General features: G+C 26.7%; 4 protein-coding genes across 5 annotated transcripts; 3 read left to right on the top strand and 1 right to left on the bottom strand.

Moving 5' to 3' along the window:
- Window positions 1-34: 34 nt before the first annotated feature.
- OCT59_025613 (uncharacterized protein) lies at window positions 35-1,653 on the top strand (the record flags this gene model as incomplete). The annotated part of the gene is made up of 6 exons (XM_025329433.1): window positions 35-209; window positions 277-303; window positions 391-507; window positions 575-1,078; window positions 1,167-1,257; window positions 1,332-1,653. 6 exons carry the CDS (start codon window positions 35-37, stop codon window positions 1,651-1,653), a joined length of 1,236 nt encoding a protein of 411 aa, XP_025189662.1.
- Window positions 1,654-7,746: 6,093 nt separating this feature from the next.
- Window positions 7,747-8,974, top strand: OCT59_025612 (uncharacterized protein; the record flags this gene model as incomplete). Its single annotated transcript, XM_066139734.1, has 8 exons — window positions 7,747-7,981; window positions 8,063-8,182; window positions 8,252-8,317; window positions 8,393-8,434; window positions 8,514-8,579; window positions 8,659-8,697; window positions 8,807-8,881; window positions 8,964-8,974. 8 exons carry the CDS (start codon window positions 7,747-7,749, stop codon window positions 8,972-8,974), a joined length of 654 nt encoding a protein of 217 aa, XP_065992199.1.
- A 1,551-nt stretch (window positions 8,975-10,525) lies between these two features.
- OCT59_025611 (uncharacterized protein) lies at window positions 10,526-11,969 on the top strand (the record flags this gene model as incomplete). Its single annotated transcript, XM_025308941.2, has 4 exons — window positions 10,526-11,165; window positions 11,249-11,344; window positions 11,418-11,540; window positions 11,626-11,969. 4 exons carry the CDS (start codon window positions 10,526-10,528, stop codon window positions 11,967-11,969), a joined length of 1,203 nt encoding a protein of 400 aa, XP_025189664.2.
- A 1,495-nt stretch (window positions 11,970-13,464) lies between these two features.
- On the bottom strand, window positions 13,465-15,245 carry OCT59_025610 (uncharacterized protein; the record flags this gene model as incomplete). Of its 2 annotated transcripts, XM_025309764.1 has the most annotated exons (2): window positions 13,465-13,723; window positions 13,981-15,245. In XM_025309764.1, 2 exons carry the CDS (start codon window positions 15,243-15,245, stop codon window positions 13,465-13,467), a joined length of 1,524 nt encoding a protein of 507 aa, XP_025189665.1. The 2 variants fall into 2 exon arrangements, with proteins under 2 accessions (XP_025189665.1, XP_065992198.1); XM_066139722.1 differs by lacking the exon at window positions 13,465-13,723 and having other exon boundaries at window positions 13,974-15,245.
- Between the last annotated feature and the right edge of the window lie 44 nt (window positions 15,246-15,289).

Raw genomic sequence — 15,289 nt, 5'->3', positions numbered from 1 at the left:
CTGGGTCAGGAACCAAAACTTTATCATATTAAAAATGTTTTTTTTAGAATCTTTCCATTTTAAAAAAACAGAACCTAAATTTTTCAGCATATTGCGATTATTGATTGCTGTTGTCTTTTCATGTGTTCTTGTTTATTATGGTTGGAATTCATTTAGCGAATTCATTTCTGAAATTAATACTAAAAAATTGATAACAATTTCATATCCAGGTATTTAACAATTTCCAATAAATTATATATAATATAAAATCTTAAACTTTTTTTTTCTTTTAAATAGAGTTTGAAATTTGTTCAAGAACTTTAAGTAAGAGTTTGCAACATTTTTTTTTTTTTCGAAAAAACATTATTTAAGATGTAGTATTCATTATACTTGTTAACTTCATAATAAAAGACAATTACGACAACAATTCATCATTAAAAATATCGGTATACAAATTATACGCAATAAGTTCACAATTGTATATTCCTAAAAATTATTCTTTCTATGATAAAGATAATGACAATAAAAGTAAGTTTATTGATATTAAAATTTGACGATTGATTTTTTAAAATTAATTATTTTGTTAATTTCACAGCTATGAAGGAATTTTATCCAAACATGATAAACGATTTATACAACAATAATTCAATTCCTAGAAGTACCGAATTTTTTACTAATGTTACTAATAGTTGCATGAAATTTACCCCTGACAATGAAAACGTCAATCATAAATTTAATAAAAAACTTCTCTTTGTTCTTGATTTAGATAATTCGACAATTTATGATTATTTCGAAATTAGTTTTAAATCATTTACCAAAATTACGATGTATAATGATATTATTGAGATGAAATTAATTCTTAACCAATACTTTATTACTCCAGGACAATATCATGTGTATGATTTTTATTACAAAAGTATGAAATATTATTCTTCATATCTTACTGGATTTCTTGGTTTTGATGCAGGTAGAGATAGAATGGATATTGTAATTAAAGAAAAAATACTTGCACAAATACCGAATGCTTTCACTGTGTTAGAATTGTCACAGAAATATAAGTTCGTAGTTGATGATGATATTATGACATTTAAAAATGACGGTAATTAATAATTTTAAATATTAAAATTTTTTTGTATTTGAATATTAATTTATTCATTTTTTATAATAAATTTTCCTTCTTTATTTAGTTAAAAAACTTATAGAAAACTTTGGTGGTTTTTATAGTGTTATAAGCGGGATATTTGTTTTACTATTTGGAGCATCAAAACTTTCTCCATGGTAATTATTAACATATTTTATAATAAGTATTTAAAAAATATTATTAACAATTTATTATTATTTATTTTTTTAAGGGGAATTTGTCAAACACACTTGTTAAGTTGTTGGCCACTTCGTCGGAGGTTAAAAAAATATTTAGCAAATAGATACGTCTCTCGTGGAGGAATACCATTAGTAGAAGATCCACGTAAACTGCCACCAGACGGTAAAATTGAAGATAGAGTAGCCGTATTAGAAATTTTGTTAAAAGAGTATTATATTGATAGTGATTATCTAAATGAGTTAGGAAAAACACGTAAAAGATATGAAAAACATTTAAATATTCGTAATGAAAATTTAGAGCTTTTAGGTGACAAAAACGATGATGACTATAATGATGATAATAATATAGTTTAAAAGAAGATAAAGTTTGACCCAAAATGCTGAATTTCTTATAAATTTTCTTATTAGAAAATTATTATTTTTTTTAATTTATATACTGTATTTATTATATTAACTTTGATTAAAGTATTTTAGTTTGTATTTTGGTTAAAATAACCTTTATGATTGACTACGTTGTGGGCAAATCAATACAAAAACTAAATATTGAATTTTGGATTATTAATTTTGTATAGGATGTCCTGTCATAAAAATGGTACGTCTCGACTGATCACGTGAATTTCGGCAAGTTTTTAGAATAAGCATTTTTTTAGTATTATCGTTTTATCAACAAGTAGCTTCGTTCATGAGATAAACAAGACATGTTAGCGTTAGTAGTCTGTTAACTCTGTTTAAATAAAAAATAAAACAAAGTTTACTGAATATAATATTGATCATGTGATTTCAATATTCTAAGTACAATCATGTGAAAAGTAATATGATGATCAGAATATAAAATTCGGTAATTTCCGTTCTCAAAAAAAAAACCTTTACAATGAAAAAAGGAAACAATACAATAACACCTCAACAAAAATGGCCTTTATAATGGAAAAAGGAAAAAAATACAATAACGCCTTAACAAAAATGGCCTTTACAATGTAATGCCGTAATATACCTAGTAAATTTATTAATTATGAGGCGTAGTATTATATTTGGTATAAATTTTTAGTGACGTTATAAATGTAACGTCCGGGATGACGTTAAACTAATAGATCATTTTATAGTAGGAGTCAGATGATTATCAGATGATTAGGAAATCAAGTGATTAATTTGTAGATCAACATTTAAGGAAATGGTTTTGAGGGTCAAGACGAAGAAAAATGAAAATTTCAAAAACATGAAAAATAACAAGTACTAATACTTGTAGTTCGTATAAGCAGAAATTATATGAGATAGGAAATTTTAGGTTTTTGCAGTAAAACATAGTGGTAAGAGGCGCAGAATGTTTCTTTAGGAGGTTATTTACGGATTCATATATAAAGGCGTAAATATTGACCTTGTGGAAAATCAGGTTACGAATTTGGAGATTTATTTGAATATTAGGATAAATATTTAATTATTCTTTAGCATTATTAAACCAAGCTATTATTAATAAGGTGGTGGGAAACGTGATTTATCACGGGCTTAGGTCTTACAACAATGAAAAAAGGAAAAAAACACAAACGCCTCAATAAAAATGTCCGTAATAATATATAATAATAAAACTTGATATTATACAGGTTCAAATCTTTTGGCGAAAAAAATAAAAAAAATTACCGCATCATATATTTTAAAATTAGATAATCCCGATTTTTTTTTTTTTAAAAAAAAAGTATATTAGAATATTGACAACAAATTATTTAATCAGGAGTTGGCGACTCAATTTTTTAAATTTTGAAATTTCACATTTAAATTAATTTAAATTAATTTAATATATATTTTACACTCAAAATGTTCATCAAAGTTTGGTTTACCTAATATTTAAAAAAATAATGTATATTTTCGTTATAGGACGTATAATATGACATTAATGGAAATCTTTGGAATTCCATTCCAGATGTCATATTTTCCTGTAATTTACAGTATTTACTAGATTACTAATTAAATAATTGCTAGAGTATTTTTAAATTATTTTAAATTGTTTTTTTTTTAGATAATTTTAATGTTAAAATTTATTCTGCATTGTTTTTTCTCAAGAGAGAATGATATATAATCTTTGACTCAATTACCTAAATTTAGTGTTCAAAGAGTCAGGTCAGACCCGGGTTATTTGACCCAACTCGTGTTTAAATTCCAGATCGGTTCTTTCATTTTTTGACATGAGTCCTGGATTCGATCCAACCCGCCATTCCTTTACTTCCCTGGTTGACTCGGGTTTTAATCAGATGATTAAATGAATGAGATTATGTTTATATTACGTAATTTTTAATTTCTAATTTTTAATTATATTATTAAGATGTGTGAAGCTCTCTTGGAAAGCGAAATTCTTTTGAAACAAACTTTTTATTAGAGAACTTTTGAAGAAGAGAAATTTCCATCACCAATATAAAAAATGTAAAGACTCATTGAGAAGTTTATGGTTTTTAAAATTGATTTGATAGAAATCAAAGTGGACGTTTATGTGAACATAGGTTGTGTTCCAAAAAGACAATGAGCTATGAAAGATTCAATCTCAAAACTAATACAATCTGTGCATGTATGTGCTTGAAAGTCTTGATGGTGTAGGGTATGAAAAGAAACATCTAATGAGATTATAAATTTTAAAATTTAAATTTTACATTAAAAATAATTATGACGATTATTGAGACTATTCTTATCATTCATTGAACCAACTTCGGTCCATAACGTGTACAATATGAAAAGTTGGATATTATTATTAACATGTTGCTGTAGATATACGCCAAAAATTATTAAATAATATAAAATATTTTTGTTTTACTATAATAAAAATATGAAAATTTATCGAATTTTACTAGTAAAAGTTGAGTGGCCTATTGTCTTACTGATCATAAATGAACTTGTTTTGAAATTTATTTGACTCAGGTTATTTCAGAAGTTAAACTATGTCAAGTCGGGTCAGGGGTCGAGTTATATAAATGTAAACCCAAATATTTATCGAGTTTGGTTTTTATACTCGGGTCGAGTTCAAGTACATTCTCAAACCCGACCTGACTCGTTCCTTTCGGAACATTATACCTAATCATATTATACTTCTAATGAGATAAACCTTATAATTTAATATTCATTTATTCTTTTATTTTATCAACAAAGGATTTTTATTTCTATATAGATCAAAAAATAATGATGTTAAAGGTGAAAATAGATAAATTAAAATTATTTTATTAAATTAAAGAAAGATTAAACTGGTAATGGTTGGATGATCAAATAATTAAATTTTGTGATAATTTATGTGATAATTTATCCTAAAAAATTCGTGAAACTTAATTTATTCAGGGATTACTAAATTTAATCCAATTTTGTGTCACACTGCACTTGCAGAAGTGCAGAACGGCGGACTAACAGTTTCTTTGTCAGAATTCTTAGACATAATTCTAGAATTTTATGCCGATCATCGGCAATATTGCCTAATTAGCACGAATAACGGAATTATAAATAAAGTTCCAAATTTTGTGTCACACTGCACTTGCAGAAACGGCGGACTAACAGTTTCTTTGTCAGAATTCTAGACATAATTCTAGAATTTTATGACAATAATCGGCAATACTGCCTAATTAGCACAAAATAAACGGAATTATAAATAAAGTTCCAAATTTTGTGTCACACTTATACTTGCCACCCATATTAAATGGGATGGGAGAATCCCCTATCCCATCCCATCCCATATCCCATCCCTTTTGCCAAAATCCCCTCCCATTTGCCAAAATCCCATCCCAATCCCAAATCCCAATCCCACCCATATCCCATATCCCTTATCCCATCCCTTATCCCAAATAATCTCATTGGTCAATTATCACGTGACGTTACACAAATTTCCAAAAAAGGAAATTTTGCTTCCCGCAAAAATTGAGAGATTTTGGTTTCACAAGTATTCCAAAAAAGGAAATTTATACGCCGATCATATAATTCTGGCCAGCATTGCATCCATTACCAGAATATGAGCAAAATTAAGATCCCGAACAGATTTACGAAGTTTATATTTTAACTCCGGCCGGAATTACAAATTATAAAGGTTTAAATCCTTATCCTACAAACCCAATTTTTAAGAGATTTACTGATCAGATTTTAATGAAATTTATATCTTTGGATTCGTCTTGATGCAAGGAATTAAATGGTAGTGAAATCATATTTCTAAAATTAATATTGACTGATTTATTATAAAAAATGTATTTTTATACTATATATTATTTAAAAGTAACATGTTAGCAGTTAGTATTCAGTAATATATTGATTATTTTATTTGAATTAATAATTTTGATGATATCTGCTGATATTGTTTTTTTAGATTAACAGTTAATTAATTCATGGTTTGTAAATATTATTTTATTAAATATTTATGCAATAATAATAATATCTATCAAATTATATATATTAGAAATAAATAATCAAACTTTTTTTGATGAATTAATAGATAGGTTTAAGTTAATTCAAAGTTAAATTGTAATAAAAAATATAAAATAATAAATTGAATAAATATATTTTAAAAACTTTTTATATTAAAAGTAACCAATTATTGCTTGCTTTATACATGTTATTTAATAATATATATTATAAAATATATTTTTTATAATAACTTAGTCAATATTAATGTTAGGAATATAATTTCACTGCCATTAAATTCCTTGCATCGAGACAAATCCAATGATATAAATTTCATTAAAATCTGATCGGTAAATCTCTTAAAAATTTGGGTATGTAGGATAAGGATTTAAACTAAATTCTGACCTGAATTAACATTAGACTTCGAAAACTAAAATATTACGGCCGGAATTATGTGATCGGCATAGAAATTTCCTTTTTTGGAATACTTGTGAAACCAAATCCGCCCATTTTTTGCGGGAGGCAAAATTTCCTTTTTTTGGAAGTCTGTGTAACGTCACGTGATAATTGGCCAATGGGAGAACTGTTACACAAGTATTTGGGATCTGGGATGGGATGGGATTTGGGATTGGGATTTGGGATGGGATGAGATATGGGAGGGGAGGGGAGGGGATGGGAGGGGATGGGAGGGGATTTTAAATGGGCGGCAAGTATAGTCACACTGCACCTGCAGAACAATCAGAATCCTAGAATTTTATGCCGATCATTGGCTATTATAAATAAAGTTCCAGTCTAAAAAAAAATGCATTTTAATTCTTTTCCTCTTCTAGATAGTTAACATTTTTTACATTTATAAAATAATCAACCGAATTTTAACATTTCAACATGTCTAATATTTGAAAAGAATTGGTTAATGCTGTGGTAAATAGAGCAAGATCATTATCAGATTATAATAATCATATAGAAAAAATACATAAATTCAGAAAACAAGTTATTCTTGCTGATGAATCTCTTACAGATGATGAAAAGTCATATGCAATAAATGAAATCTTAGACATCTGTTTTGATGATGAGAAAATTCTTTATAATTCAGGAACAATAAGGATTTGTGAAAATTGTCAAAAAGAATGCTTAGCTACATTATATTGTGAATATTGTGTTCGAGATTATTTAATAGCAAAATTTTCAAATTGGACATCTAAAAATGTTGATATTGATAATTTAATACAAAGTTGTCAAATGGAAACATCTATTCCACATAGGATAGTAGAATGGATACCTTACAACAGTTTACAGAATGTTAAATATTTAACTGAAGGTGGATGCTCTAAAATCTATACAGCAGATTGGATTAACGGGCCATACCATAAATGGGATAATAAAGAGCAACAACTAAAAAGATATGGAATGCTTGAAGTAATACTTAAGAAGTTAGAAAATGTTGAAAGTGCTAGCAGAAATTGGTTTGATGAGGTATAATTAAGCTCTAATAAGATAATAGTTCAATGTTAACTATATTTTTGAAAATTTTGTAATTTGTAGTGTAAATATCATTTGAATATAAATAACAGATGGGGTAATTTGGTAAAATGTCATGGTTTAACAAGAGATCAACCGGATGGAAATTATATGCTTGTAATGATGAAAATGGGTATTGATTTAAGAAAATATTTACAACAAAATCATTATAAACTTACATGGAAGGAAAAGGCTGGCATTATGTGTGATATAATTAGTTCACTTTATTCGATCCATAAAGAGAATACAATTCATAGAGATTTACATTCTGGAAATATATTAACTATACAACCTGAAAATACTTTTCACGTTGGTGATCTCGGGTTTTGTGGACCAGCCAATAAACCAGAAAATAGTATATATGGAAATCTTCCTTATATAGCACCAGAAATTATTTGTGGAAAAGAAAGTACTTTTGCATCTGATATTTATAGTATTGCGATGCTAATGTGGGAAGTTTCATCTGGTCAACCACCTTTTATTAATTTTGAACACGATTGTGATTTAGCATTGAAGATAATAAATGGGATGAGACCAAAAGTAATGCCAGGAACTCCTTTAAGGTATAAAAAATTAATGGAACAATGTTGGAATGCAAATCCAGCAGAAAGACCCGACATTTGGTATCTCAAGGATGAAATTGCGGAAATTCGAAAATTACACTATCAAAATGAAAATAATGAACAGCAGATAGATGATATATGTGCAACAAATAATTATACAGATTCTGGTTCTATTAATTCATTAGTTAGGAAAGTTAGTAAATTTCACATTTTTGAAAATTTACATGAACCAAAAAATGCTACTGAAGGTAAATAAATTATAATTAAAATTCATTCGTATGTTAGCTATATCTAATAATTTTGTAATTTATTCTTTATTAAATTAATAGAAGAACAAGAAGGTACTACATTTATTTATTGTTATTATTTATTTGGTATATTAGAAGGTATTAAATTATTTATATTTCTAGCTTATCATAGTATGCAACAAAACTTAAGCATTCCAAGTAGTAAGTTTATACATTGTATATTAAGAAATTTACTTTATTTTCAAATAATTATACTTATTTTTGTTTTAGAAATTGAAGATATTATATCTGAGCAAACTGAACATCAAATTGAACCAAATAATTCTACAGCAATCAGTAAGATTAATATAATAATTTAAAAATATTAACATTATTCATATATATTTTAGTAATTCAAAATTAATTTTATAGATAAAGAAGTAAAAGGCAAATCTAAAAGAAATAATTTTAATGGTAATAAATATATTATATTATTTTCAATTAATGATAAGTAAATTTGCATTAAAAAGACTTTTTTCAATTATTTAAACAGATGACGATAAAGACGATGTAAATCATAATATCAAGTCTAAAAAAATAAAATTATCAAATAATAAAGGTAATTAATCATTTTAAATTAGTAAAATCTTTCGTTTTATAATAAATAAATTTTATTAAAATTAAATTATAATAAGTAGAATTCCAATATATACAAAAACGTTATATTGCAAATGATGGTAAGAAATGTTACATTTTAATTAGGAGTTGATTATATTTTGCATCAGTCTTTGGTCAATTATTAATAGGATTTTGACTAAACTTTTATTTGTTACTTTACATCAATAGATGTGGAAGAAGATGAAATTACCAACAATGCAAACCTTCATTCAGAAGATCAAGAAAATTTAGAAATTCCGGAAGGTGATTATTAAAAAATATTTAAAAGATCAAATTTTTAATAATAAATTGTTAATTGTTCAAATAAATTTTATTTTTTTTATAGATGGATTTTGAATTAACGAAAATCCGTTAGATAATCCAGCCGAAACGATAAAATATGATACATTTTTACGGCTAATTCATTCCTATCACATTTTTTTATTTAGAATTATTTAAACACTAAGACTAGAGTAACAGATTTTTATAGATTTCTTAGTTTGTAATTTAAATAGTTTATTTTTTTAACATTTATTCTAATTTGTGATTTGTTCAAATTATAAGAAATTATAGAATAGAATTACAATAAACATGATCTGTAATTTGAACTATATGAAATATTTATTACAAAATTAATTTACTAGAATTATCAATATCGATTATTATATTGATAATATCCGATTAACATCCCATTATAATATATATTGCAACATCGGTTTTATGTAAGACAATTTAATGATTATCTAATAGTATACTGTATGAATATTATAAATTCGAATACAATTTAATGGTAAACTTCCGAATTATTACTTGTAATTAAGAAGAAAATAAATTTTTTATCACAAACTTATGGATATATTTATAAATTTTGTTGATTTTAGAATTATCCACATTTAACTACTATTTAACTACTTTTCGAATAATTGAAAGATTTTGATGAGAAATCCAAAAAGCAAGTTAAAGATATTAAATTTTAATAAAGAGGAATTCGATAAAAGAGCAAATTATTAATTATTTATTACATTTTGATTATTATATACTGTAATTGCATTTTTAACAATTATCATTAACCCTCGTTTATCAAATTAAACCCTCGAAGTTATTTAATGATTAAGCAAATTAAGATGATAACAAAAACTCTGAACTTTAATTATTTTATTAAAAAGAGCAAACTTAAATATTTAACAAATAAATTTATTGATTAGTACGTAAAAAAATATGGTGACTTACCATTAGAGTTGTAGTATGGGATAAAAATTTATAAATACTTTCTATAACTAATCTGTTAAAATAAATATATACACATTGATTTTAATATAATGTAAAAAAATTGTAGTACCGAATAAAAAAAATTATGTAATTATATTTTTTTATAAATCAGTTTTTTTACAAAATCTTATTGCTTGTTAATTATAATCATAATTTGCCATAAATTGTGAAACTTTGATTAATTGTGGCAGTGAGTGAACGTATACAATACAATATATTGTAATTGATAAAAATAATTTTAAACTCCTGAAAAAAATATTTTGCGAATTCATTATATAATAAATGTTCTAAAAGTATAAAGTTTCAGAATATATTATTCGAACTAAATAATAAATCAGGTTACATTAATATTTGAGTTACATATTTGCGAAAAAAAATACATATTACTGATATTAGTAATTTCAAAAGTAAATTTTGCAAATTTTGCAGAAAAGTAAGAATCTGAACTAAAAAAATAATAATATTATTATAACAATTATTGAAATCTCCATTATGTGAGTATTTACTGATTTGTGGCTTAAGCTTTGTCGGCAATTAATTGATCAGTTTGTACAACTGATAATGCATCAGAATTTACTCCATGATTTATATTTTAAGAGTAAACTTATCTTTACTGCTATTCAATAAAAAAATTTCATCATGTCTGTGACTAGATCTTTAAGACATCTATCAACTTCGCCTCATAATTGTATGAGGCCTTATTTCTATCGACATCAAGAAATTAAAAAGTTTAAAGAGGCATTTAGCTATAATATTCCAAGAATTCATGTCATCTTAGGCCCTCCTAATTCTGGAAAAACCACTTTGATTCGTGATGTAGCAAAAATGTGTGATGTCAACCCTCTTATTATTGACTGCCGTACTGGTTCATTTGATACACCAGAAAACTTGTATTGTTCAATTTCTGCACAATTTCGTCAATTCTTCGCAAATAATTCAAACTTGATTAAAAATTGTAGCGTATTATTGAACACTTTATCATATAAACAACAAAATAATTTTAAGATTACTAATAAAGATGTCATTGAATTATTTGAAAAGATTGATGAGACAATTGAGACATATTCTTTATGGAAAAATAAAATAGAATCACCACCTCTTTTGATCTTTGATGAAGCCCACTTGTTCTCCAAACTTACTAAACTTACTAAATCAAAAGAAGGAGGATCTCTTCTAATATCATTTCTCAACTGGCTGGTGACTTGTACAAAACAAAATAAGTTCTTTCATGTAGTCCTTACCTCTTCTGATTCATTTTTTATAAACTGGATTACAAAAAGTATATTTATTTTGTCAATTATAATTAATAATTATATTTTTCTCTAATTCTAACTACATCATACTTGCACTTATTATCAATAGTTTTACTTGTTCCATATGTAACTCCATACATTGTTGGTGATTTGAGCAGAGAAGAAGCTGAGGAATACTTCGAACTTCATGTGCTTCCTAAACATGGTATAATCATATATTAACTATATATTTATCCTTTTTGTATATAATGATACTTATACTTTGATATTTGAAAAAGATTATGAGGTTCGTGGTGAGCTTGAAGGTCAATTTGATAATGTCTGCAGTATTACTGGTACTCGCATGCTAACAATCGATCATTATGTTGATGAATATAAAGTTCATAGAGGAAAATTTGAAAGTAAGTGTCTATATTCCTTATAATACATATTCATTAAATTTAACGACTTTAATGACTTGATTAAAAAAAAAATTTTATTTCATAGATTTTTCAGAATACAGACAAGAACTTGATTGGTTAAATTCTGGTCTTTATCCTAAAAAACTAAGGTTACCAGGAAAATTTATCCCATCCTGGAATAGAGATGATTTCATTGATACCATGAATGCCATTATAAGGAGTCCAGGATTTATTCTTGAGAATAATTTGATCAATGAAATTGGTCATGAAGCAGTTTCGTCATTAATCGAATATAACTTTTTACATAGACGACCAACCAACAATTATGCGAATGATATTATTAATCCACCAGATGAAGTAATTCTAACCGCTATGAGCAAGCCATCAATATTTGCAATGGAGAATCTTCTTAAAAGGATCAATAATTAGCTATATAATAATAATAGTGTAGTAATTTCTATTATGCGATGTATGCAAAAAAATAATTTTTTCACATGTCCTTTATAATAAATTTATGCGTCCGTTATAATAAATTATACGTCCTTTATAATAATTAATGTATTAAAAAAACTCAAAGTTGGTAACTTGACCAGATATTTCTTAAAAACAATTATGCAAGATGAAATTTAATTTTGAGTTGATTTGTCAATCAATTATAATTAAAAATGTACCAAAAAAAATTGATTGTTTTGGAGTAAAAAAATTATTTTTAAAAAAAACAATTATATTTCTAAGCCAATTTTGGACTTTACTACGTTTTTCATTTTTATTTAAGTAAATGAATTATTTTCTAATTTTCTAATAAAGAAAAAAAATTTTTTTTTTGTTTTTTTTTATTGGAAAATTGTAAAAAAAAAACAACTTTCTAAATTTTCTAATAAAAACAAAATGAAAAATTTTTTTTTAATTTTCCTAGTAACAAACTGAAAAGAAGTTCTTATAATTATTTTTTTATAATAAAAATTTTTTAAAAACGCTTTATTCTTTAATTTTTTGAAAAAGATTCCACTATCTATTGTATATATCAGAATATAAAGAAAAAGGCTGTAGATTATTCAATGTTAAAGAATATGAACATTTTTGCTACCTTACATACCTTTAAATTCAATGATATTAACCATTTTTCTTTAATTATAAATACAAAACATTATGCTTGATTAGCTTGGAGATGAAGTCCCTTACAAAAATGCAATGTTAAAAAATTTGGATTAACAAAAAAAAACTCCAAATTAATTAGGCTTTTGAACATATATATACTGTATATATTATATTTATGATGATAATAAATATTATGCCTAGGGAATAAAATCCTCAATGAAAATATTTCTTTTTTCATTTCTACAGCAAGCAAATATATTTTCCTAATTATTAAATTGTTAATATAAAACATATATATATATTATATATTTTATATAATGTATTGACATAAACTAAAGAACTCTAATTATTGTGTATCCAGTGTGGTCAATCCGGATAAGATCGGCAAAATTTTTAGTAAGAAACGGGCAAAAATTTTGACTTTAACCTAAAATTGGAGGTCATAACGTATGACCTGCATAAATAAAAAAAATTTATCAATAACTCTAAACAGTAGATTAAAAAAAATCCCATACAGAAATTTATTTATCATGGTTAGCGCTGAATTTTAATTTCTAAATATTTTTTTTTTTTTTTTACAATGACAAACGCATATTTATTGATTAAAAAGAGTCTATGTTAGTATTTCGCGCACTAGTACAAACATAGACAGTAGAATAACCTCAATATACCATTGAAATTGAGCAGTCTAAAACTACTCGCTCTCTCCATGTCAAGGCCACTACCGTCCCCGATCAACACCTTTAACCCCTACACCAACCTATATACAAAGTATCTACATACATGGGTATATCTCGTTATTCTACACTAAAAAAAAAAACCTAAACTATTTTTTGTTTTGACCCTTTTTCTTCTTTTTACGGCACATCCTGCTTCCAGGTTTTCTGGCCCAGGGTTTTCTTTCTTTTTTGACTTCTCTAAAGCCATCTCCAGTCTCTTTGTATTCTGTGTCACTTCGCGTTCCCTGTTTTTTCTTTATACGCTTCTTGACTTCTTTTATATGTTCTTCATCATCCGATGATGATGAAAAACCATTACCTGGTCCTATTATAAATGGGTTACAGTTTGAAACGGTAAATGAAGACCTATTGTTTTGTGATGGTAAACGTTTAGTACAATCAGCGTTAACTTTGTTGTATTCATGTAATTCTATCAGAGACACAGTTTTTTCTCCATTTGTAGAACGCTCTGACTTCTTCCCTTTTTGTCACTGACGCTTTTTTTGAATAAAGAAATCCTCGCTTTACTCAGTGGGTGGTTTTTGTCGTAGACTTTTATCATGTTGTCATCTTCAACTGGTAACGTCACTTTATTATATTCAACCATTATCTCTTCTCAGTACTCTTCAATTACTTTAACCACGTTATCTGGTGAAGTATAATCTTTTATTGGATGCGATATCGTTTTTACTTGCTTTTCACTCAGCAGGTTTTTCCTATATTTATTAACGGTATCGACTACCTCTTCCGTGGTTACATCTTTCATAATTGTTGGTGACGTCACGGTTGTCGTTATCAGCTCTTCTTTTTTATTATTCGGGACCATGCTGATTAGCGCCCTCAGAAGGACCTCTTTTGTTGACTTCTTCGGCGCGCCATCTTGACGTTTTCTGTGAATAATCCAGGCTTGATCTGTAATCCCGCCGTCCAGAGCGATTGCATTGTTCAATTGATCTTCATCTTTAAAATACGCCAGGAAAACTGTCTTATTTCCAAAGCGAGCAATTTTTCCATACTCAAAAGTATAATTTTTTCTCGCTATATCTTGGTAGTAATTCGTAGATATTACTTTGTAAGCTTTCCACTTGCATTTTTCTTTTATGTCTTTAACAGTCCTATCTCCTTTGAACCAACGAACGTCAATGACTTTTTTATTTTTATCGTTGCTTCCTATTAGCACTTTCTCCTTCCATACCCCATTTAAAAAGGATGTCTCATAATCTTCCAATAATGATATGTCCGCTCTTACTGATTGGTATTTGTAATGTTTTTTGATTCTAATTCTGTGTACCTTGCCTAATTGATTTATGGCATTGACTACCTCTTCCTCACTATATCTTGATGGTATGTCGTAAAATAAAATATCACGTGATGTTGTACTCTGAGCCCCAGTATTTTTTTGGATCGATATCTGATCATCATTTGATGGGAGCACAATTTCCTTAACTGATTTTTTTTCACGTTTTTTATTTTTCGGCATTTTTCTTTGTTCCGAGACGTTTTTGATTGGTGTTTTTAACTCGCATTCTATTTCTTTATCTAGTTGTGTATCATGTGTCGAAGGTTTTTGCTGCGCCTGCCGCAGCCATGAACGAAGGCGAATATTCTGGTTTCCAATTCTTTTAACGTCATTATCGTGGTCTCTATATGCGAACCTCAGTATACTCCTGGCTATTATTTTTATATTTTCACCTTTTATGCCAGTTATATTACTTATTTCCACTAGTAGCCTATGTGTTTTTAGCGTCCTGAAAAATATTTTGTCGAAAATATTCTCTATCTCGTCTTTATGTCTAGAGTTGGCTTTTGTAAAATTTTTTCCAACAAATGACTTGACTTCTTTTAAGATGTGTTCCTCGAACTCCTCTTGCCCTCGGTATGACTCCATTTTTATTAGTATTTTAATAAGAAAATAAAATTTATTTTATATTT

Source organism: Rhizophagus irregularis, chromosome 5 (genome assembly GCF_026210795.1).
Source record: "Rhizophagus irregularis chromosome 5, complete sequence".
Lineage (NCBI taxonomy): Eukaryota > Fungi > Glomeromycota > Glomeromycetes > Glomerales > Glomeraceae > Rhizophagus > Rhizophagus irregularis.
This window is presented reverse-complemented; position numbering and strand designations above follow the sequence as displayed.